At 31.8% G+C, this 26,270-nt stretch overlaps 2 protein-coding genes and 2 long non-coding RNA genes across 5 annotated transcripts; 1 reads left to right on the top strand and 3 right to left on the bottom strand.

Annotated features, from left to right (window-relative positions):
• Positions 1–232: 232 nt before the first annotated feature.
• Positions 233–26,242, bottom strand: LOC105154921 (uncharacterized). The gene is made up of 5 exons (XM_011070729.2): positions 25,967–26,242; positions 23,896–24,155; positions 22,430–22,581; positions 640–1,209; positions 233–533 (listed from the first exon to the last, which is right to left on the bottom strand). The coding sequence occupies exons 2-5, from the start codon at positions 24,136–24,138 to the stop codon at positions 341–343; spliced, it is 1,158 nt and encodes a 385-aa protein (XP_011069031.1). The 5' UTR covers positions 24,139–24,155; positions 25,967–26,242; the 3' UTR covers positions 233–340.
• LOC105154920 (carbohydrate sulfotransferase 11) lies at positions 4,742–22,282 on the top strand. 2 transcript variants are annotated; one of them, XM_011070728.2, is made up of 7 exons: positions 4,742–5,010; positions 13,638–13,810; positions 19,225–19,478; positions 19,819–20,059; positions 20,461–20,640; positions 20,822–20,979; positions 21,108–22,282. In XM_011070728.2, exons 1-7 carry the CDS (start codon positions 4,998–5,000, stop codon positions 21,193–21,195), a joined length of 1,107 nt encoding a protein of 368 aa, XP_011069030.1. In that variant the 5' UTR covers positions 4,742–4,997; the 3' UTR covers positions 21,196–22,282. The 2 variants fall into 2 exon arrangements, with proteins under 2 accessions (XP_011069030.1, XP_087261572.1); XM_087405446.1 differs by lacking the exons at positions 4,742–5,010; positions 13,638–13,810 and adding an exon at positions 16,856–16,879.
• Positions 14,901–16,706, bottom strand: LOC147911024 (uncharacterized). The gene is made up of 2 exons (XR_015544801.1): positions 16,449–16,706; positions 14,901–15,131 (listed from the first exon to the last, which is right to left on the bottom strand). It is a non-coding gene; the product is annotated as an uncharacterized LOC147911024 (long non-coding RNA).
• LOC147911023 (uncharacterized) lies at positions 17,936–19,218 on the bottom strand. Its single transcript, XR_015544806.1, has 2 exons — positions 18,109–19,218; positions 17,936–18,012 (listed from the first exon to the last, which is right to left on the bottom strand). It is a non-coding gene; the product is annotated as an uncharacterized LOC147911023 (long non-coding RNA).
• Positions 26,243–26,270: the final 28 nt, after the last annotated feature.

The raw sequence follows: 26,270 nt of genomic DNA, 5'->3' as shown, positions 1-26,270 counted from the left end.
GCAAGGTATGATAATATATATTTCATAATAAAAAATTAAAAAATTATAGATTTTTTTGAGAAAGTAAGAATAATAATTGCCTTGATATCAATTTTAATTCAATAATTATACCATATCAATCATGAAAAACTTAGACAAAATAACAGAAACTTTATATTGCTTTTTTTATCTTGTTAATTAGTCAGTGAATTTTTTGTATAACATATTGCTGCATCAATTACCGTCAACAAAATTTGATACTTTTGGTATATTTTTTATATAATATTATTATATCAATATAATATTACATTACGTTGTACATTATCTAAGAATATCTTTTATATACAATGCTAAATAGAATTTAAGGAATAAGCAAGTCTGTTATCACTTTCGCTTCTTGTATCTCAAGGATGCTTTTTTGATCGCGAATCATCTCCAACTCGTGTATCAAAGCCTTCGCAGCCTCAACGCAATCATCTGTCTCTTCCGCAACAGATACATCCGGAAATTCATTTTGTAGAAGATGCAATATTATATTCAGCTGATTGACAGATCTGCAATCGTATCATTAATAATGTAAATCTATCTTCTATCATCGCAACACATTTTATCGCAAATCGGCTGAAGAGAACGCAGATGCGCTCGTCAGCGATCCATTACCTGGCAAAGATCCTGATATTCGCTTTGTTGACATCAATCGATTGTATCTCGATCAAACAATACATCAGACAGCCATGTTCTTTCACCAAGAAAACATTGTCCCAAACTTTTGTAAAGGTTCTCGCGGTCAAGAAACGAAAGAATTTATTGCCGAACCCGTTTCGATCATCTTGATTGTCTCGATCGTCTGTCCGAATATTAAAGATTTTCTCTATGGTAGATGTGCTTTTCAAGGCTAATATCGCATTACGTCCATTTTCATTTAAAAATCTTATACATGAACTATTGATCGTTTCGTCGATGGAGAGCTCAATGGTCGGCAGAGGGATTTGGAATTGTGTCTCATCGATCTCGTATGAGATTATACCCCAGCACTTGATGACAGGCTCCTGATCGAACGTTGGTAGATCGAGCACCATTGTCGCCACAACGGCTCCGGGATGGATCAGGTTGATTTTTTCCGAATGGAAAAAATATCCTTCTTTCAATTTCCAGAACATTGACTCGCCGAAAATCTCCTCGTCTGGCGTGGATAACACGTATGGATAATATCTGGGGTTGAGCAACGTGCTGCAAAGAAAATTTACATAACCGCGTTCTACGCTATTGATCATATCTAAGAATTCCTCTTTCTCAAGTTTTCAGTTAATCATATGCATATTAATAAAATATCTTGTTGCTGCTTCTAAACAATATAAAGTTTGTAGCGAATAAATTATAACTTAATAAATATTTATTAAACAATAAGATCTTATTGTTAAAAATATTTATTATTTTTACAGAATTTAATCTAAAATATAATAATTTTTTAAATCTAAAATATAATAATATAAATAAAAATTATAAAGTACAATTTGTAGAAAATTTAATGTTGATAAGTGTCTAAACTTTTAAATTATCATCCCGTCATAGAATATAAAACGCATAAAATATAAACAATAATAAAAAAATTTATATTAGAACATTCAATTTTAATTCTCGAAAATTTTCATCCTATATGTAATTAAATTATTCATTTATAATAAATTGTGGTAATAAATTGTGGTTGCATCGCGTGATGTGATGTCATAATCTGTTGGGTGAAATCATTCTTGGGAAGATATCTCGAGCTTTTTACGAGAAATGCAAATATTGACGTTAAAGATAAGGCAGGTGTGTCATGAATTAGATTTCGCGGAACTACATAAAAAAGATAATTTTGCTGAAATATTTAAAAATTTAGCTAGATATAACAAATCTGAAAATAATTCTGTTGGATAAAATAATTATGGACGCTAAAACTGGTTGCTAAAATGTTAAAATTTATTGCAGCATTGTTCATCATGCTTGCAATTCCCATATAATTATCTTGATGATTCAATAAAATTATTTTCAGATTTATATGTACAATTAAATTTTTTAATATTTCAACAAAATCGTTTATTTCATGTAAGCATTTAAGAATAAAATGAAACTAAATCAGCAAAATCTCTTAATTAAAATTCATTGTTGTGCCACATGATAGATATTTGCCTCATTTAATAATGATGCATGATGTTGATATATAACTTGTGTATGTGTAACGAATACTTATATACATTCATTAATGCGTGTAAAACCCCTGATGTTACATAACGTATGTAATGTATGCATATTGAATGTAGCATGAATGCAGATCGATGTGAGCTAATCGAAGCGACAAACAGCTTGCATTTTAATTAATCATGTTTGAATATCAATTCTCAGTTTGAATATTAATCATGTTAAAAAAGAATAGTAAAAGTAATGCGACGCGATCGTATTCAAACTGACAGATTCATTGTTCGAACAGATTGAGATATCAATGCGAGAATAATCGAAGACAAACTACCATTGAACTTACAGAAAGAAAATAAATCGTCTCAACTTCCCTCATTCAGACAATTCAACTTAATCTTACTTCTTCGTCTGCTCGATTTGCGCTTCCTGTAGAATATATATGGATTTAAAATCTTGACACATATACGATATAATATAAGATAATAATATAATATTAAAATCTTAATATTTTTTTGCCTTGATAATTTCCATATTACTTTGATATATTTTAGATACTATTATCATATAAAAATAATTACGAATAAAAAAATTACAATGTTTTTTCCCAAAAGAAATCAGGTCACGCACAGATAACACAGTTGCCAAGTTGGCGGATATGCACACGCAAATCGACCTTGAATGCAACGCTTACATCGACATTATCCATGCAAATCGACCCACGAACAAAGATACTAATCGCGATGTTCCTGCAAAAGTATAATAACGCGATATCAGTGATGAAATAATTTTATTATGCAAATTGCAACTAAAGAGAATGCTAATATAATTTGCAAAATTTACTTCCCTTTTTTTCTTTTTATAAAATTCAAATTGCGATGTTTTATACATTCCCTTTTCTCTTATGCACCACATATTTTCCTTTCGTTTTAACAACATATTTAAAGCAATTCAAAATGCGAAATCAAGAATTAATTAATTAGATATTTCTTCAAATTAATATGTCTAAAAAAATAAACATTAATAAGCTGATAAATATGAAAATACAGGCGAGAAAGAAGTTTCTCCGATTTCATTATTTTTCTTGCAATCTTATACTCTAATCTACTTTTCAGTGCTTTCTAAATTGAGATATTGTATCACAACAGAAGTTTGGTCGAAGAAGTCTGCTGCCGACGTCTCGACGCAATCTGATATAGCTATTTTCACTTCATCACCACTGAAGGAGTCGCTAAAAATTTCTTCAAATGAAAAGCCAACCGGAAGTGGGCGAAGGAATTTCAAGCGCCACAACAATTTAATAGCGATGATGAGGCGAAGACAGTCGCACGAAATCAGGTCAAAAACATAAAAACAGATTGTTCTAACCAACGAATAAAAAGATTATATCAACAATTCTTTCATTTATAGTTTTAATACAAATTTTTTTATATTTTTGCATTTTACTCTTCTTTTCTATATTTCAATACGAATTGAAATGCAAATAATAAAAACAAATGTCGGAAATAAAATTAAATATAATGTACAATTATTAATAATGCAAAAATGTAATTCATGTTATTTCTAATAAAATTATAAAATTATGTATTTCAAACATTCATTAAACTCACATCCGAGAAAGAAAATGTTAACTGTATTCGTGTAATTGAGATGCAATATTTCATGGTCAGTTTTTCACAATGCAAGTAATTGCAATATCTTGGAAATAGCGTTTACAGTTAGCGATTGTCATCATGGCGTGGTCGACGCGAATCACCAGTTTTCATTAGTAATTAAGTCTCAATAATTGTATGTGATCGATCTCTGAGAAGGCGCTCACTTGCTCGCAAGCCGCGGTGCGTTTGCGCGATAAACGTCCAGCGGCAAATCGACCCGCGAAAAAACCGACCAATGAACAGAAGGAGGTAAACCACAGGTCTGGCTTCGAGTATTTACACCCCGAACAAAGATTAATAAATTTATTATTCTCATATTCATAGCATTCACTTGCAAACGCATCCTTATCTTATTTGATCTTACTATATTTTATTATTAATATACAATTTAAATTTTCATTCATACATAAAATGACGCGAAAAACGTGTATACGCGTGTATACTAATTTATGTACAAATAAATATTCTGTTGTTTTTGTATATATATATATTAGGTGTTGGAATTAATTCGTAGCGTTTTACAAGTGATGGGAAGTACTTTCATTAATGTATTTTTTAATGCTCATGTGAAATAAATAACATTCTTTCATTAAAAAACGCTACGAATTAATTCCAACACCTAATATATATATATATATAAGTACATATTCACTTCTACCGTATACGCCAAGAATTTGATAACATTACTTTTAAACTTAAAAAAAAAAACTTCTTTTTCAACTTCTCTTTAAATTTGATTCCTCAATTTTGAGTTAGGAAAATATTTAGATTAATTTCTTCAAATTTTGTAAAAAGACAACGAGTGTCGACCATTGTCGCATCGAGTGTTTCACATACTCCGATAGTACAAAAGTGTCATGAGCATCACGCCTACTAGAACACCCTGCGAAACCGGCCCTGGTGGGACGGGCGGTAGCGTCGAGGCGCTCATGAAACGGGCCGGTCGGTCGGTCTCAGTGATCTGCACGATGCCGCCGTGATCGTACGGCATCGTACTTTTCCTGGCGACACGCGGTACGCATCACGTGGCACCACACACTGCGTCCGCGCGCTCCTGGCCTCCTGCGGTGCGACCACGTCTGACGTCCCTCGCACCGACGCGTTGCACCGACCCGGGGGAGAAACGACGCCCGCCGACGACACCCGCACGCGACAACAAATGCGTCAGTGATTTTCGCCGTTGGATATATGCCCGGAGAAGGTATATCCGCGATACACGCGATGATCGACCTGGACAGGTCTCCTCGGCGATAACGCGACCCCTGCGCACAAATCCCGGGATTAGAAAGGCCACCCGCTGACCTCGTGAACCCATGACACAGCTGTACATAACCGTTTTTCCATGATTGCGAGACTGATCGTCATCCAGGAAACGCTGCTTTTCGCGATAATGTCACGGGGATACAATAAAGATAAAACTAACGTAATGTCGAATCGCGTGTACGAACGATAACATTAGACCAAGTGAAAATTATCACGACAGTTCGTGACCGTTTCGCAGCAACCCCAGGATTTTAAAGATTCGTGATAACTAACTGAAACCTCGTAGCATTAATATCAATCGTAATTAAACGAATATTTTCTTCTAACATATATTATTATCAATGCCATAAACTGGAATCACAAAAGGATTAAAAAGTTAAACTATAGTTAAAATGGATCGTTAATAAAACTACATTTTTAAGCATGTATCGCCATAAATTGAAGGTACACGTTGAAATAAAATTATGTAATTACAAGGAAACGTAAGTGCTAAAAAATAAAAGAAAAAAGACACCTTGAAAGATTTTCGATTGTCATTTGTTCAAGAAATATAACCATGCTAGCGGTATATTACACTACGGTAATGCTGAATATTATACATTTACATGAAATACATAAGCCTTGTATTTCCTAAAGAAAAATAAGTATTTAAGTTCATAAAAGTAATACCAATCAAATCATTATATCTATATCATCGTTGCTTCGTATATATAACATATTTCACTATTAGGAAAAATTCTCATGCATATCTAATTCAAGTATGCAACTTGAAAAATTTTTATGTATCTAATTTGAGTATATAACTCGAAATTAGTATCTCGAATTTGAAGGTATACTACACGATACATGCTTAAAAATCTAAGCTTAACAGCTTCAAATGGTTAATCATAATTCAGCTGATTTATTTTCTTTCGAACTTAGAAAGAAGTGAAGTTACACCGATAATACGATAGGTTAACTAATTGCAGAAAGATTAGATATTCTCATTATCTCTTTATTCAGTATATATAGTTCTATCCATAGAGAAGAAGAAATGAACTAATCGAGTCCACTTAAATTAAGGTCAAAATTAATTGACATTAGAAAGAGTGAAATCTTATTTGCAATTTGATTCCTTTAATATGTCTCGCAGCTACTTGTCATCAGCAAATATGATTTCAAGGCTAATTCTAATTAATCAATCCTTGAAAAAGAACAATTACAAAAGTAGGTCTCGACGTTTTTGTAAAACATTTATCTTAGCACCGACACACTACCGTGTCTCCAAATGCGCACGTAGAGTCACAGATATTTTATAATACAAACGTCAGGACCTATTTTTAATAATAAAATCACTTAATACAATTTGCTTAAAGATTTGTTTTTGATTTTGTTAATTCATCACTTATACGCATAAATATGCTTTGTAAACAAATATTATTTCAACCTGATTTTACAAATAATATCGTCATAATTATTTACATTAAGTAATGACTTTGTTCTTTAATAATTTTAATGTTATTCATTGCTATCTTATAGTTTAATAACGAGATTTATTAAGACTTATTGAGATCCTTCAATTATCAGTTAATTCTTTCTAGAAACATCAACAGCTTTTTTCATATTAAATTACTTCAAATATTCCAAATTATTATTTTTTATAGACAAAATTTTAATCAAATGATAATAGGTTAATACTTAAGTCAACATCTGCGGGTGTCACATGCCTCAGTAATAAGTTCTTATTCCGCGTACACAATGCAAATGTAATCATGAATTACAAATCAACGGTTCCATTCAAGTCGAGATCAAAGATCGTTCCCTTCGCTGTGAGAGCAAACCGTTTCTCTCATCATGGATCTCACGGAAAATATAAGTCACATGCACATGGAATCGCCTAGGCTTATATAATCTGATGTTGAAATCCTGACATTAGTATGAATCCGTTTTGCATTGTCGCATGCGAAGATGACTTACACAGAGAAAAGTTTTTGATATTTATGACTATGATTACATGTTACCATAATTATGATTATTACTGCTATAATGTTATCCTGTTAAAAACGTGCAATTTTTCTATACACTTATCTAGTTACTGTCTAGTATTATTGTATTTACTGTATATTTTTATTAGTTGTAACAATATTGCGTAGACAAGGAAGTAGACAAAGACTTGATGAAGTTTTATTTAGCTGAAACAATTTTCTTGATTGAAAAATATGTGCAATTTGTGTAGACATCTGCCCAGTTATTGTTTAAAACTCTAAAATTAATAAATTATTATTAATTAAAATACTGTGTAGTCTATTGTTTTTGTTCAGTAAATGGGTTCAGATTTTACGCGTCTTTTGTGCGCAGTAAATGCAAACAAAGCGTTTGCATCTTGATTGGGATCTTAAATAGTTTTACTCATCAGTTACTTTTTAGGCAGAGTTAATACAGGGTGGGCCATCTATTGGTACGTTTTTGAATTTCGTCGTATGGCAACACCGAACGAGCTACAGACCCGAAATTTTGACAGTTTATTAGTCATACCGTCCGCGGCACGAAACAACATGTTTTCTCTTGAAGAGCGTTTTGAAATTTTAAAAACTTATTTTCAAAGTCAGTGCTGTGTCGCCGAAACTGTACGAATTTTGAAAAGAAATATGGGTCATGATAGAGCACCCACCGAAGGAGCTATACGCAAATTGGTGAGGAAAGTTCGTGAGAAAGGGATGTTAGTGGATGACATTATATTACGACTGTTTTGAGTGAAATTGGCGCCGAGGTAGTCCAAAATGTCATTAATAATTGGGGTGACCGAATGGCATACTGTAAGGCCAGTAGAGGGAGCCACATGAACGAAATCGTTTTTCATTCTTGACGCGGATACTTTTAGCTTCACAACAAAAAAAAAATTAATAAAAAATATCAATGTATGCTCATTTGATCGCATTTTTAAAAACGTACCAATAGATGGCCCACCCTGTATAACTGCTCAAAAAATAAAATTTCTTCTAGGGATAGTAATGATAACTATATATATTATCTACAAATATATATAGTCATTCTAAAAAATAACTATAAATTGCAGTGATGCAAATAACTATTTTTATAACAAACTACAATTTATAATTATTTTCATACCAGCTACATATATTTGTTGATAAAACTAAACATATTATTATTACTAATAGTAATGACTATAATTTATTAGCTATAATTATGGTAACAAGAAAAATTCTAGTTAAAAATAAACGAACCAGAAGATTTTGATTACATCAATCAGAATTCTGATTATCTCAACTAGAATTACAATAGATTCAATCAGAAAATTATGATTTGTCTATTGTTTCAACCAGAATTCCAATTAATGTAACCACTCTTTTTCTAGTAATTATATACATAAATATATATAATATTTTGTTTATGTTTAATCACACTAGTATTACGCAAAGAAGTTATCGTTCTAGCCAATAACACTCAACTTCGCGTGATGTTACATATTTTTGTATTACATAGTGTATCTCATCTCAAATCTAATTATTTAATTAAAAAAAAGAAGGAAATATTTTTCGACTGTTTAGTTGACTATTTGAATAAATTTTCTCATGATGCCATGGAAGCAGGAAAAACACATTTTACTGATTGCATCAACTAGTAGAATAGAGTTACGTAAAGATTATGTGACTGCAGATAAATGGCACAAAAGATTATTTGAACAGTATGAAAACGGAAAGAAGTCATTTTTTATTTGTTTTAAAGACTGACCGACTAATATCCGTAGCTATGATATTGTAATCGACATAGTGAACACGTTTGCTATGTGTAATATAATCCATAGATAAAGGAACAATACAGGAAACAATTACATTACTTGAGATATATCAATAATTACACAGAAATGCAATTATAATTATTTCTGTATGTTGTCTTTATATCTATTTCTATATCTTATCTATCATTATAAAAAATAACGATTTTTTTTAATCTATAAAAAAGTAACATCTATAATTCATCATATTTATTATTATATCTACAGCTAAGTGCTATTCCTATGAACTGAAATCTCTGAAACACGCTTATTTTATAAAGCCTAATGGAATTCGATCGTCCTTTTAGCGTAACACTACCATGAAAAAATTCGCATACGCCCTACTCAATCCTTTTCGCAACTGTGCAATTTTTCTTTCCGGCTCTTTTTACCTGTCAAGCGCAACGCGAACAATACATCAACGCGGAACTTGTTGAGAAAAGCGAGATTTATAATAGCCTCTTAATTCGCTTTATTCGATAATTACACATTTCTCTGCGATTATTCTTTTAACATGAAACTTTGTTTCGACGCAAGCAATAATTACTAGGGATGTAACGAATATCCGGAAAGTATCAGGCATCCGATATTATCAGGCACTTTTTTACTATCCGACCGGATAACCGGATATTAGTATCCGGGAATATATTCGGTTGAAATTTGATATCATTAAATTGTTGATTTTTTCTTAAGCAAATATTCTAGAAATAAGTATGCATGTTTATGATACTGTAATATGTTGTACATTGTTGCAAAATTATCTTTAAATCTTTTTCTCTATAGGTTTTTTTTTTAGAAAACACTTTCTCCGAATCCGCTCGGATATCCGGAAAATGTCGGATATCCGACACAAAGAAATCGCCTTCTCGGATATCCAAGCGGATATCCGATGTTACATTCTGTCCGGATATTCGATATCCGGTATCCGATAATTTTACGATCCGGTGCATTTTTAATAATTACATTTACTTGCACAGTAGAGTATTGACGGGTTAAGGATCAGTTTTTTTATTATTAAGATCTTGTTTTTTAAATATTCTCCTCCTGACTTGCAGATTGTTGTGCTTCCCATACATGTTTTCATTACGTAATATCAATCTCGAGCTTCCTTCTCACGATGACTGACTAATTCAACGTTCCTATCAGATGGTGCTCCATTGTAGCGGTTCGCATAACTCGACAAATGGAATATAATAACGAATCTCGATAAATCTGCCAGTCAACGAGTAACCAGACACACAATTATGCGAACGTCGAGAAAGTCAACTCTGAGTGGGATCATCTACGCCGACGTTACCGCTGACATACTGATCGTGAGAATTTCTGCAGCGCGCGAATGCTTATCGCATGGATGCGGTCACATTTCCGCGGCTCCATGGCTGCTTGGCGCGCAAATACTCGCGATCTCGATACACAGACAAACGCATACCGACACCGGGAAATGCGAAACTGATTACCCATTCCATCGAACTGGCGCGCCTCCTTCTTCTCACACCGTTTGTAGCATTCCGCGAATAAACACAACGCTCTTGTGTCTATAATTTTCTTCGCTGATCTAATTATTGTCATATACATCTGAGTCTTCGACTTGAGTATTCTTGAGTCTCTTACGCGTGTCTCGATACATCTTTACATGTAAGCTAATCGATATACTGTAAAATTAAGGACCTTTCTCATCAATTTTTCGTTAACTTAATTAAGGATTATCTCGCAAAAGTACCAACAGTTCAATGAATTAGAACTTTACTTCTCTCTCTTCCTTTCTGAGGTAAAGTTCTCACATTGACAATTCTGTGATCAGTTCTCACATTGATAATCGTAATGATTGAGTTAACCATCGATTAGTTCGAAATTGGTAAAAAAGACTCCAAGACCCATTTTTCATTTTCTGATTAACTTGTAATATTAGACTTAATCCTTAAACACTTTTTCGGTAGGGTATATCCGAATTTTTTTTCAAATGCTTTTTCAGTGCTTTTTCTATTGTTTATTAATTGTTTGTTAACTTTTTATTAATTTTAACAATTTTATTCATTTTATTAACCCTCAATTACTGTACAGGAGCATGGTATATCCAAAACGATTGAAAATTGCGCAGCATTTGTAGAAACCGGAAACTGAGGTGCTAGACGTAGGAGGAGAAAAAAAGTTAAACGTATGTTCAACGTATATTTTCCCATGCCTAATCATCAGTTTGTATGAAAAACGGTAGCAATCGTGCTTTTTCTATAAAAAAAAATCGTGCAATTTCAATATCAAAATAAATATATTTGCCCGGAAATATTTTGACACATGTAATTAAAATAAACACCTTAATTAAAATATACACCTTCAACTGCAAATGTGTAAATAAAGAAACTAAAGTTCATTTCATTAGTTCTTTTCTTTATTTCTATCTCTATATTAATAATTAATTATTTTAAGAATTATTGTTATTTATTATTAATAATTAAAATTAATAATTTTTCATTTAATAATTTTACGATTAATAATTTTTTGAAAAAAGTATTCTTCGTGATGACTTTTTCATAATGACAATTCGAAAAATTAACTTTTATTCATTATTAAATCTTTTATAATTGATAATTTTCGGCAATTTTATTTATACAAGGTTCTTCTTTAGATCTTCTAAAATGAAGATTTACATATTTACTTTTAATCAGTGTATTTTACCAAAAATTAGAGACACTTGAACATTGACGAAGTATGCTATACTCCCGTATAGTAACGATGAAAGTAAAAATGCGTACGATAACTAAGGGTTAATAACGACACACATTTGATTGGTATCATTATATTTCTTAATTGCTTGGCGTTTCGATTAGTAAAAAAAATTTACAGTGTCTGTTTTTACTGGATATAGATCTCATATTGGCAAAAATACAATTATTCATTCCGTTATTACAGATCCTAAGTTGAAACATGGTCGACGATTTTTTATGAAAGTATGTAAAAATCTTAGATTATAACAAACGGAATTATAACAAACAGTTAATATCTGAGATGATTAATATCAAAATAACAGCAGCAATTTAAAAACAGATACCGAACTGCTAAACCAAACCTATCATAGCGAGCCTTAATTTGTTTTTATCTTTGACAACAAATATGACTTTGAATAACATGATCCATTGTAACGAATCTGACTCTCATTTTATCGTTCGAGTACGATCAGAATATACATTCCGTTTATCTGATTTTAAATGATTGTAACATCATTTAATTTTTTAAATCATTGACCTTCTATCAATTATTTTATAACATAGATTAGCAGTTTACACGTCTGTTGCGATTTCTGTTCTAGTAAGTCAATTTATGTTATCTTTCTCATTTTTTTAAATTTTATTGATGCATTCCATTTTTAAGGCACTCAATACTTTGAGTCCATCCAGCCTTGCAACTAGTATGGGAAATATCTCCTTTATAAGAGGAATTGTTGACTTGCTTCAGAGACCATAATAGATAATGCATATCTTTATTTTCATAAAAGTATGTAATGCAAGCATTTAGCTTCTAGTGAATATTTGATGTTTCATCTCTGAAGAAGGTTAGAAGACTAATCGAAGCGTATGATTTTTAGTCGTAGTGAAGAATGTATAATTAACATTCGTTTTTTTTTCTTTTTTAAATAAATTTTTTAAATAAATTTCTTTAATATTTTAAGATTGCAAGATTTCTTTAAATTTAAATATTAGCGCAGGATTTTCAGCGCCTATTCTTTCTTGGCCGAATTTTTATTATTATTGCTTTAATTTTTACGAAAGTTATAAGCAATCAAATTGAGTAGGATATACTATAAATCAGTATTTTGTTCTCATTGTAGTATGGCCTTTAAAGATTAACCTGATGTTAATGTAAAAATAGTATTTTTTATTATAGTTAATCACTAAACTGATGATTTTGTAGTGTGTTTTAAAGTTACAATCACAAAACCATCACTTCAGTCACAGAAAAACACAATTTTTACATTATTGTCAGATTAAATGAAGTTAAACCTAAACTATAAGTTAACTAGAAAATTAAAAACTAAGAAATACTACGGAAAAAAATTGTGTATTTTAGAAAAATAATTCTTTTTTTAACACAAATACTGTAAAGTTTGTTTTTTGTTGCTCAAATTGTCGATGTACGGAACAAACATCTATTCGTCACAAATGTCTTTGTAATCTTTCCATGTGGACGTTAGAATAAAAAAAATATATGTCAATATAATGAGAATTGCTTATAAGAATTCTAAAAGAAATTTATAATTGATTGAAGTATCAAAACGACCACGTCGAATGTCAGAACGCGTCGCACGAAGATGTAATAGTATATTTGTCATCATCTTCCTAAGCTTCCTTGTCAAAGCAAAAAGCATATACACACATTATACAATGTCTGCGAAACAAACCGAGCCATTAATTCTGTCGTCTCTATCTCGCTGTGAAATAAAGATTATTTACACTACCGAATTTAAACGGTATTTTTTGCCGTGCTAATACAAACAATGGTACGAGTGTCGTCATCAGACGTGAGAGCTACAAATCGCGGACTACTGAATAATTTCTGAAGCATAATAGCTGCAATGTCTTGATGCATTTACGTTCATGCTCATGGTTCGTTTATCACCTAATCTCTAGCGTCCTAGTTAACGAGATTCGAAGTACAATATCAATATCGCAAGCGAGCAACAGACAATGCAATTAACGTAATGGAGGATCAGCAATTATCTCGCGGATCAGCAATTAATTACAACTATTCATTGCGTAGAAAACGTCGTATATAATGATGTTATGAATGTATTTCAGTCCGATATGAGTACAGACGGAAACACGTTCTCCGAGAGAAGATGACCCCACGTCGTCGCGTCTTGGCAGGAATTCGTCGTGCTATTTTTGCCGCTGGTGTCCTGGCGCTTATTGTCCTGGCATTGTCAGGCCAGGATGGCACTAACACCTTGCAGCACGGGAATTCGCTGGAGGTGAGTTATTTTTTACTCATGTTATCAACAATATTTTGAGGATCTTTAATATTTTAAAAATCTGCACCATGTTGTTTCAAATAATGCAAATACAATTGATGGAACTCAAAAGCCGAACTATCGTGAATTATTTAACATCAGTATGATGTTTTATTCAATAACTTTAATAGCATTTTCCAGAATCATTTAAAGTTTCATATTCAAGTATAACCGAACTCGCGTCAATTTTCAACATTATACAACAAAAATCACAATGCTATGTATAATCTCAATTTTAATTCTGCTGATAATTGCGCATTGAGTTCTATTTTTAAACAATCATTTAAGTAAACATTTATCTCAATTAACGTGCTATAAAAGTGTTATTTCAAGAAGGAATGTTAGTCATTCTTAACATAACAAAAGTTCGCGTAAAAAAAAGAATTGATTTTGAGGGAACGCAGAGTTCTGTACTAACTTCCAACCGGCTTCCTAGGAGACCGAAAACGTTTGCCTTACATAAAGCACAACGACCATAGATTGGCACATTTCCAGGCGCAATGCGGTACGTGGATCAGTGCCCGCCTAATATGGTCTATTTAAATACCCGAAAAAGTAGTTACCTCTATACGGAAGAACGATTTTGCTAAAGTATCTAAAATTCTAGATACAAATCTGAAAATGATTTTCTTAGACCATCAAAATAATTATGTAGCTCAAATTGCTAGAACGTCAAAACTTTTTGCAGCATTGCTCATCATACTTCAGATTCTTATGTTAATATTTTGATGGTCAAAAATTATTTCCAAATCCGTACCTATTACAGTCAAATTTTTAGATACTTCAATAAAATGAAATAAAATCATTCCTGATATGTAAACATAATCATTTCACGATTGTCAGGAACGAATATATGTATATCCATTAAATCTTTCGATATGAGATTTATCAGATAAATAAATGTATGTTATACAATTTAATAAATAAAGAAATATGTTATCATCGATCTAAATGTATGTATGTTATCACAACAATAAGCTCTGTCATGGACGAATTTCAGTTTGGAGGATGGAAGCACTTCACACAAAACTTATTAAATACTTACATTAAAGCCAACTCTCAAGAATCTTTAATAAATTTTCATATAAATAACGTGTCAGTAAATACAAAAATTAGCGAAAAACCTATCAATTTAAAAAAAAAACTAGTAAAAACAAATCTTTTACACCGACCCTGAAAGTTTTTCACTATAGATACGTGTTTCCTTTGGACATTTGATCCCATGTTATTGTTGTAGAATTCAGTTTTTGCATTTTTTGAAAAGACTTCTATGTAAAAACAGCTGTAAACAAACGAAAATATAGTACAATGACTATGTGGCGGTAGCCATAGATAGACTTTTAGATTCAGTTTCGAAAAGGCGTTATAAATTTATCAGACATCACAAACACACACACACACACACACACACACACACACACACACGCACGCACACATTTGAAAATAGTTTTGTTGTATCAAAATAATTATGAAGAAAATAATGAGTAATACTACAAGAAGTTTTGAAATTCTAGTATCCAGCTTAAGCGTCTTATATTAATTATTTTGATGCTCTAACAAAATTATTTTTTCATCTATATCTATCTAAATTTGTAGATATTTCAGAAAAATTTTCTTTCAATGTATCAAATAAATATAAGTTACTAAAAAAAAATACATTACAAGAAAAAAATTTTATAGAAAGTAAAAAGAAATTAATCAATATAAAGAATAAACCATTCCAAGCAAAATGCAATTATAATATTACATTAAAAATTGTTTATTTATAAAATCTTGCAATTATAATATACAATTTTATAGTCTAAAAATTGTTGTCGCTTAATATCATAAAATACTTTTGCAAATAATCGACTTGATTCTTTTAGCAAAAAATTTTTTTACTAACAACTTAATAATGACAAATAAAGCATCATGAAACGGAGAAAGAAAAATACATAACGCGAAAGAAAGTATTATATTTCATAGGATCATGAGATTATCCGATTCAGATAGCGTATAACGCCGAAAAGGTTTCTACGTAGTCGGCAGTTACATGATAAGTGACGGTCATACACGTGTAACATTCCATATTTTTGCTATGACGTCTCAAGCTACGAAAATTATATGTTGGAAAAAATTAATACTAACAGAATCACGAGATAAAAACTCGTATCATAATGCATAAAAAAATTTTTTTTAGAAACGATGTATAATCTTTAATAACCAAGTTACTCTCTCGCCGAATAATAAAAACTGAATCAGATCATAAGGTATAATGTTCCACAATCAGAGAAAATCGAAATTTTACAATCTAAAAAAACCGAATGTGGATTGAAGTTTATCGAGAATGAAACAGTAATAGAGATAAAAAATCAACAATAATTAAAAACGAAAAAATACAATTTTAATCCCAGTGTCATCTAAATGAGAGAGATGTTTTTATCCGAAGGGTATTAATTACTTATTACACCTTAATACGCCAAACAAAAATGTAACAATACCAAAAAATAATTACAACAGTGAAAAAAATTATCACCATAACAGTTATTGTATGATACTAAAAAAAAAAAGAAACTTGTAAGGAAGATTCATGTATCCACAACACTGCTATTTCTCGTACCTTTTACAACAGTACTTTAGTCGCGACAAGTGAACACGTAATTGCACTCTGGAAAGTTGTTTAACCGGAATTTGTCTTATCGCTGAACAACGTGGTACCTATTTAACGCAAATGCGCAGAAATACGGAAAATAACGGCGATATGCACTCTAACACCTCGCAGGAAGGTGGCACGTGTATGCACGATGCACCAGAGCATAAACGTGCGCGATGCGCTACCACCCTTCTTCGTGGCCCACATTCGTCGCTGCACAAGGCGCGTTCCACATCGAAATCAATAAGCGGAAGCCGGTAGTTCTGCATTCGGTCTTGCCAGCTCGCCGCACTACAATGCGATATCGACGCTGAACGACTATACGTTGGAATTAAGAGAAGAAATCAGTTTTTACGTCTCTCCCTTAGGCCGCTCCCTGTGGACTTCCGATGCAATCAGTTTGTAGCAATCTAAATTACTAATCTTTACAATGCTGAAGGCTGGCGCAAATTTTTACTTTTATAATTGACGAATTAAAGATTTTTACCGCTTGTAACTGGAGAAATTGTCTTGTAGAAATTTTAATGTAAATATGAATAAGCGTCACAAAAGAACATTAATAAGGATGACGCAAATCAAAGAATATATATGTATATATACTGTTCCTTCACTCGTTACAGAAAAAAGATTTCTTTAAATTAAACAAAACTATGCGTTATGGAATAATCCAACCAAATGGATGTTTAAATTAAGAATGTGATAATTTGCATTAAAACTAATTTTTTTTTATCAAACAAAATATGTTTCATTTCAAAATTAAATTTGTTCAATGAAACAAATGTAAATAGAACTCTCGACTCCAAATCTTTCTCTCTGTACGGAAACAATTTTTTTGAAAATACAGATGATTCATAAAATCATAGAAATACACTGACTTATTTGCAACACAGATTTACTGAATATATCTCTAAATAAGTATAGTACAAAATTGTCACTTGCAGACGTTCTGCACACATTTGTCATTTGTAAACATATATTATATTTATCTACGTAGTATTTAAATTAACTTCCATTAGTTAATTATAATATCAGAAAATAACCATATATAATTAATTATATACCATTTATTATATACTATGTATAATTAATTAAATTAAAAGAAATAAAAATTTTTTTATCAAAATAAGGTCATATGCAAATTTAATATCGTGTGATATAAAATACATTAAATTTATTTCCGTATGTTAATAGTAATTAATAAAAACAATAATAATTCATGCATTAAACATTAATTCATATATCTCGTATTAATTATTTATAATTTAAATACTGAAAATGATCAAAAACAATGATCAAAACGTTTATTAAACGCATGAATTATTATTATTTTTATTAATTACTGTTAACATGTAGAAATAAATTTATGTTTTCTGTCATATCATATATAAATTAATTATTCTATCATATATAAATTAAATTTATACATACGTCTTTGTGTTGACTTTTACAAGCAATTTTTGTTTCTTTTGTTTTATTTTCTTCAAAACCTTAATTTATTTACATCGTATAATTAAATATTTTCCTTGAAAAACTAAATAAAAAGAACATGTTATATGTTGAAAACATGAGAGATATCCTAAAAAAAGTGCGTTCATAAGTGACATCCAATTTAAATGCAAATACAAACCATGCATTCTTAAAAATCTTTGTCAAAATCGTATTCAGCGCAGCGCAGTGTTCAATAAACGTATAAATACTTGTTTAAATTCTAATTGCAGAAATTAGGAAATTGAATTAACCTTACGAGTCATGGAGAAGGTCAATATGTGTCGCAGTGTCTTGACAGAAAGATTCGCGTTACAATTCGCGTACATGGACTCTTCAAGTTCAATCAATGATCCAGCTCTCTAACTTTTCGCATGTGCGCAGTTCTAACCGCGAGTTCGCTATAATTATCACTCATTATCTCATAATTATCTACGTTCTCATTATCTGATAATTACCTTCGTAATCGAATGTTATTAGTTCTACAACGAATTATATTCATAACATGTTTACTCACAATTCTATTGGATGTGCCATTTACCATGTTACCATTCTAAACAAATCTTTTTCCAATTTCCATTAAGCGGATAATGTAATAACTCGCATCTACACTTAAACGAGGTCGTAAATGATAACAGAAAGTAATAATGATTAAACTATTATGAAAAAAAAACGTGCGCGCGTATATTTCTCATTTATCAGCGAAAACATTACCAAATGTTTACAAAAATTATGCAAAATAATCGAACAAGTAATCTTTGACACGTTTTTTACATAATACACATATATTATAACACGTTATGCTCAATGCTCATATTTATCGTCAACCCTTACATTAAATTCCTTAAGTTCATCTTTAAATGCTCTGTAGCTAATAAAATAATTCGTAGACTATTTGAAGATAAATTTAAGGAAGCCTTAAATATATCTAACTATGAATACGGACGTTAGTGTCTTACGTCAATGTCCAATTCATAATTCAGTCGAGCAGTTCATTTTATAGTTCATTCCTGTATCTGTATAATTCATTCCTGTCTCTGATATACTAACCGCCTACTAACAATTAATTTCACAGTAAATGACAGTAGTAGCATATTTCGATAAATTTAAAGCGTCCTAATTAATAATGCGATAACGAGGCAATATTTTAAAATAACGAATAAAAGAAGAACTGTGTAATTATAAAAATCGATTACGAACTATGTCTTTTCGTATCGATTTTGCCTCACAAATTGAAGGCTTTATTATATTTTGACAGGACGCGAATCTGACGCCAGAGGAGAAAATATTAGAGCAGATTACGACGGCAGAAACTGAGCAACGTCTAATAGCCAGGCGGAAATTTCTGGCAGAAAAATGTGCCGAGGAGGGACTCGATCGTCCTGGCAATGACTCGCTTCACAGGCCGAACGCCTGGGAATTTCTTGTAAATAAAGAATATCATCTTATATGGTGCAACGTTTTCAAAGCAGCATCGACATCATGGATGTATAACTTTAATTTACTTGCTGGGTAAGTCTCATCATCATTTACGTAACTAAAGTTTCTTGCGGGAACGATGAAAATGAACACGACGGAGATAAAATATACCATGCAATTTATGCCGTTGCAAATTGCACACAAAATGCAATGAAAAGATAATATTACAAATAAATATTTAATTATTTTCACTCCCCTTTTCTTTTTCTTCTATAATTTTCATATGAAAAAAATTGCTGTTTCTTCTATTTCTTATCAATCAAATCGTTAAAATACTAACCTAATTATTGAATAATTGATTATAATTGAGCAACGATAATTATAAACCATCAACGTATGATGAATCATCAACCGTATTACACTAACTTTATAGATACAGCCCGCAATTTTTGAAGGCCTCCAAGGCAGTGCCAGTCTCATTAGCTAGACAAAGGTATCCTAGGCACAGCGCAGAAGAACTAGCTAAATATCTAAATGACAGCATCAGTTTTTTGATAGTGCGACATCCCTTCGAAAGATTGCTCAGCGCTTATCGAGATAAATTGGAGCACAGTCTGCCGCACACATTTCACAGTAACCTCGGTGCACACATAGTTTGGCACTACAGAGCAAGGGTAATGTCTTTCGACGATTTCTACAATCGATAACCATTTGGAGTCACGCTAAATAAGTTGCTCCTCATTCTTCTACAATCAAAATTGCGATTTAGCATAATTATAAAAATAAAAATATAAAACACGAATTAATAAAAAAACATTTAAGAATAATTGAGCAATTTAGAGGAATCAACTTTCCTCGTAATATAAATTCACATATGTTGTATTCACATATTGATTTAATATAAAATCATTACTGTCGAATATATGTACGTATATATATATATATATATATATATATATATATATATATGTGTGTATGTATATATGCGCGCGCGCGCGCGCGCGTGTGTGTGTGTGTGTGTGTAAAGTATTTTAAAATAGATTTTAATCATGATCATACACACACACAAATATAGGATTCAAAAACGAATACACGACAAGGACCGAGATATCCTCTCTTCGAGGAATTCGTGCGATGGCTGTTATGCCAGTGGAGAGCAGGGAACGATCTCGACATGCATTGGACACCAGTTGTAAACTTCTGCACACCCTGCCAAGTGCGATTCGACGTGATAGCAAAATTCGAGACGTTACATGTAAGTAAATTTAATCATAAACTTCTTTATCTAACTGTCAGCATAAGAGCCAACTTATGAGAAAGAGATTGTATTTATATTTTTAAGGAAGTATCCAATATTTGCAAAATATTAAATAAGATAAGCGTGTTTCGCTGAACTATAAGAGAATTGTTTTAAAACTATCGTTTTCTTATTAAAGAACGACCAAGACTATCTCATAAAACAAGCTCATGTGGGACACATCATCAAACCCGAGTGGAAAAATCCTACTAAGGGCGTACAAACAAAAGATGTCATAAAAAATTATTTTACGCAATTATCCAAGACACAGATCGAAGAGCTCTATGAAATGTTCAGGTACGTCTGCAAAAAGTCGAGGAATTTACATACGTTGATAATTATGTGATATCAGAAACGCGAAAATATGTGAATAATTACATGTAGTATCATAAAATGTAAAATCATCTTATCTTTATGATTCGCAGGTATGACTTCGTATTATTCGATTATTCGCCAGACGAATATTTAGCATTTGGTAGAGACGAAATCACCACACTAATATGTAAAAAATGAACCTGACATATCTATACTTGAGATATGTGAATATAAAATGGAATGAGGCATACGACACACACAACGAAATCGTAGCGCTTAATAAATTTGAAGGGACAGGAAGTATAATATTCGATATGTATATAGTGACGATCAATGCATTTCTTATATGGGATTTCAAAAATGAAAGGATATATCTTGGTTTTGTAACTTATATATAAACTATGTTATCATATTGAACATTTTGATAGCGCATACGTTAAAGTTTATCGAATTGTTATACTGAAATATATTGGAAGAAATATATTAGAAGAATACAATACAAATTTATGATAAATAATGATGCAAATATGAATGTGTACAGTTCGTTGCTTGCGTACTTAAATTGTTAAGATAAATTAAATTTTTACAAATTTACTGCTTGAAGAAAGCTTTACTGGCATATAAAGCTTTCTGTTTATTCCAAATTTTCACTCTTTCAATTATCTTCCGTTTTAATAATATATGATATAGATTGAGTTAGATTTTATTAGTAATAAAAGTTGCTAAAGCCTTTAAATAGAAATGCAATATTGACGTAAGAAAAGTCTAGATAAATTCAAAGAATTTTAGTACGTGATACACAAGATTTAAAAAGAAATTTGTGATAGTCTCAGTTTTGCATAAAGCAATAAGAGTATCTAATTACACCACCAAGTTGTCCTCGACAACTGCACAATAATCTTTGTAAGCATAAATGTAGTACCACTATAACAATGGTATAGTACTGCCTCAAGGAAACATGGTGCAAAATATTATGATAACTAACTTATCACATAACATCACTTTAAGATGCAAACAATTTTGTAGAGTTGCGTTGTTTTGAGAAAAAAATAAAAAATATTTCCGAGTAATTAAGACAGTAATTCAATCAGCATTTGTATTTGCGTACGTTTCATCACAATAGAAATCGATTAAAATAATTGGATATTTAAAGTTTTAAGTCTCAAATAAAATATTTGTCTGCGCAAATTAATTGAATTCGAATGACGCAAAAATATGTCGACGTTACAAATTTCTATACTTGCAAAATAAAACACATTGTTGAATAAAGATTATTTATACGATATTCTGCGTGTAAAATTTCTATCAGTATCCTACATTTTTACAGATATGAATATATACTTTTATTTCAGTATTCTTTCTGCTTGCCTCTCATCTTTGTTATTCGATAAGATTACATCGAACATAACTTTATATTTGATAAATAACTCACCAGCAGTATCTGTTGTACAATTCTACTCCAATAATCCATTTATCCTGAAGAACACATTGCCACAATGAGATTACTTCCAATATTTTTTCTGGGCTACTAGTGCTGCTGCGTCGCTGTTTCTTTATCATAGGTACTCCTTCGGCAGTATACATCTGTAATATACAATACTATAATATTGTAGATATTCCATATATCATCAATTAATTGACAGTTTATTATGATATTACATTGAATACAGTGAGATTAATCCCAAAGTGCTCTCAAAAACAAAAATAAAAGAAATTTGAGGATTTAACAATATACCACAAATTGGCATTTCTTATTTTTCGAAGAATAAAGAGAAATAAAATAGAAGAAATCATTCAGACAAGGATTTTAATTATTTCTTGCAAAGTTCAAGTTTTAATTTTCAATTTAACGACGGAACTAAAATCAAAAAATGTTTATTGTAATTTATAGAGATTCTAAAAACACGGTTTTGAGAATTTAACACTAAACTAATACCTTTTATTTTTTGAAAAATAAAAAAGAATATAAACGAAAACCATTCAAAGAAAGATTTAAATTATTTCTTGCAAAGATCAAACACTTAATTTCATTTTCAATTTATAAAAATTTTCATCATATAAAATTTTGGTAAAAGTTCTGAAAATATAGTTTGTCGATTATAATAATGCATCAAATCGAAAATACATAGAGAACTACGCGAGACTGTCGCAAAAATTAACTAAATAATAATACATATTACTTATAATTAATACAGTATATTACTTATAGTAAATAAATATTTACTCAAAAAATGATAATTAAATAAAATTAAAGATTCTTGGAAAAAATAAACATTTACATTTAGTAAATTTAGAGACACAACAATGTCTCTGTTTATATTTACTTAGAATTTCAACAAATATTTATTAAATTTTTTTTCAGAATAATGTTGAGTCCAGCTCAAAATCACAAAAAATTAAAATTAGCAAAGTTGAATGTCAACATACTATAACATATTAGAGACTATAACAGAAAGTCTGGCTATGAGATGACAAATTTTTTATTGGCTCGTCGTTTTCATCAATTTCAATAAATTATGATAAAAGCAACAGTATATATGGCTTTCTTTCTCACTCTCATTTTGATAAAATTCCTCATGGTCAAACTCGAATCTAATTTAGAAACTGCGATTTGATCTTTCACGCGCTTAAAGCGCTTATAATCATCGTTCTGTTTTTATTGTTTATTAGAATAAGTACAGTAAGACAAGAATAAACGAGTTGAAAACATTCAAACTGATGCAGCAAAATCTACTGCATCATACTGTATGTATATGTGTAAATAAATGTACTTTTTGCACTTAGTATCTTTGCTTTCTCTCTCCTCAACACCCAAATATGTGTTTATCTCATTTTAACTGCAAAAATTTTTGAGGATTCAAGCAACATGGACAGATCTAAGTAAAATCATGAAATTACCTCGTTGTCCGAGCCCGAGTTTGCATCCTCCCCATGAAGTGCGCGCCATTCTAGGGCGTTCAAAACGCACGCAATAGTTGTCTTCGTCTCGGCGATTTCGCTCGTCGCGACGTTGATCCTATCCTCGATATCGGCGAGCTGCTTCAATAGATGTTCCTCAACAGGATTTACCGGCTCGATTTGCGTCGGTAAGGCCATGTCCTCGTCGCTAATAGCGAATATATCCTCGTCGTCGGACTCCATTATCTAGTCTCTGTTATCTACACCAATTACGTCGATTATGCGTACCTACGTCTCGGAATGACGTTGAATAGGAGCAACGCGACGCGCTATCGCACAACAATTTTCGGAGTAGTGAGTAACGTCTGTTCTTCGTTATGAAAATTACAAAAACAATCAACTGTCAATACACGAGTAAACTGGCGGGCTCGCCGTTGTGACAATTTTAAATTTTACAATCAAATCGGCAGAATGGCCAACGTAACGGCACTGGCTGCGTTCAGCAAACTCAAATTTGAGTAAACTCTCGCTGGCTGTTATTGGTGTATTCTTTTAGATCATCCAACCAGATTTTAGATCTAGAAAAATACATCAATGGGTGCATTCAGAACGACAACCGCTCACTGAGCGCTCAATGAGCTCTTTCATTTGATTGGCATATTCCATTAAATCCTAAAATATAGACCAATCAGATAAAAGAGTTCACTGAGCGCTCAATGAGTGGTCATTCTGTCATTCTGAATACACTCAATAGTAGCGAGCGCTTACTCAACTGTTAAGTCTGCTGAACGTTAAGTCACTGACGTTGACGAAATTCCGGCTGCGTTCGGTTTAATCGCTAATTCAAAAAATTAGAGAAACATAAACAAAAAATTAAACTAAGATCAAAGTTAATTTTACATTGACAGAATTAAGTATCAAACACTTATAATCATCATTCTGTATTATCATTCATTAGACATAAAGTTAGCTCGGAATTAGACTGCGTATTGAAGAATGAAATTGAAAATTGAAAAATTGAAGTTTGACCAATCAAAACAAAAGAAGCCAAAATTTCTTTGTCTTCATTGATGAAATTTCAATCTTTAATCTTTAATCTCAATCTTCAATGCATAATCTGATTCCGATCTAAGAATAGACATGCCCATTTCCACTAACGTAGATTAACTTAATCTCGGTTCAACTTACTCTTCGTCTTTTTCTAGTTCTAAAGATTAGAAAAAGGCGAAGAGTAAGTTAAACCGAGAAAAGTTAATTTACGTTGGTGAAAATGGGTCTAAAAACGTTCAAATACACTCAATACTTCATAGCAAATTCGATTGGAACGTACTGGTTCACATTAAAACGTTCTACACTGATTTAATTCGAGTATAAAAGTGAAATGTAAATATTTCGAATTATAAAATAAATATTTTATCTGAATGCAAAATAAACTGTACTGAGAACTTGGCCGATTTCTATATATTTATATTAAATACATATTTTTACATTAATTTGTGTACGACGACTTTAATGTACACCGCTTAAGTGCGCACTCTGAGTACAACTGAGAGCATCCAATCAAATTTATTATCATTATGTATGTCGCGTTGCTTTGTGTCTTTTGCACTTAATATCTTCGCTTTCTCTCTTTTCAACGCCCAAATATATATTTATCTCATTTTAAATGCAAACAATTTTCAAACAATACGAACAAACCTATTGCATTCAGCAAACTCAACAGATGAAGAGAACGCTCGCTGTTACTGTATTCTTCTAAATCATCCAATCAAACTTTTAGATCCAAAAGAATATGTCAATAGCTGCGAGCGTTCACTCAGCTGTTGTTCTGCAGCCAATTACATTACCGACAATGGAAAATCATCGAGAATCTCGAGGCCTGTTCTTTTTAGTTGAACTTTTGCACCAGTTCATCTTTCTTCCTTTTCTCTTCAGGAGGAAAGAAGAAGAAAAAAGTATGAATTAGTGTAAAGAGAACCAGCCAAAAAGAACAGGCCTTCGGTCGATAACGTCAACACTCTACAATTACCAAGTACGAGCTCCACCTGACAATTGCTGAAAATTTGCTTACGTTTGCGAAGCGAATCCTCGAAAGACAACGTCGCCCGGTCGTCGACGGTTACGTCGCGGAAACGCTGAACGTCGCTGCTGCGGGAATCGCTTCCCTAGCAACCCATCGCCATCCGTTCATCCGCCCGCCCGCGACCCCGCACCCGTCTATCCACCCGTCTGTCTATCCTCTCGGCCGTCCGTCCGTGGCTCCGTTGTGGCGTGCGTGCCGTATACAATCGAACGTTCGCTGGTGAGATGTGCCTCTGCCTGTCCGTCGCAACTGCGTCGCGAGGTCTGTCTGGTCTGTCGTCGGACGGCGCGAC

The sequence above is a fragment of the Acromyrmex echinatior genome, chromosome 1, assembly GCF_024713525.1.
Source record: "Acromyrmex echinatior isolate Ae372 chromosome 1, ASM2471352v2, whole genome shotgun sequence".
NCBI classification, from domain to species: Eukaryota; Metazoa; Arthropoda; class Insecta; order Hymenoptera; family Formicidae; genus Acromyrmex; species Acromyrmex echinatior.
This window is presented reverse-complemented; position numbering and strand designations above follow the sequence as displayed.

Excerpts from the sequence above, each read along its gene's own strand:
- LOC105154920 (XM_011070728.2), top strand. Across the intron at positions 20,060-20,460 it reads TTTGGCACTACAGAGCAAGG|GATTCAAAAACGAATACACG; the intron begins GTAATGTCTTTC and ends ACACAAATATAG. Across the intron at positions 20,641-20,821 it reads CAAAATTCGAGACGTTACAT|AACGACCAAGACTATCTCAT; the intron begins GTAAGTAAATTT and ends TTCTTATTAAAG.
- LOC105154921 (XM_011070729.2), bottom strand. The coding sequence starts at position 24,138 with ATGGAGTCCGACGACGAGGATATATTCGCTATTAGCGACGAGGACATG. Across the intron at positions 1,210-22,429 it reads TTGTACAACAGATACTGCTG|CACGTTGCTCAACCCCAGAT; the intron begins GTGAGTTATTTA and ends TTTTCTTTGCAG. Across the intron at positions 534-639 it reads AATATCAGGATCTTTGCCAG|ATCTGTCAATCAGCTGAATA; the intron begins GTAATGGATCGC and ends ATACGATTGCAG.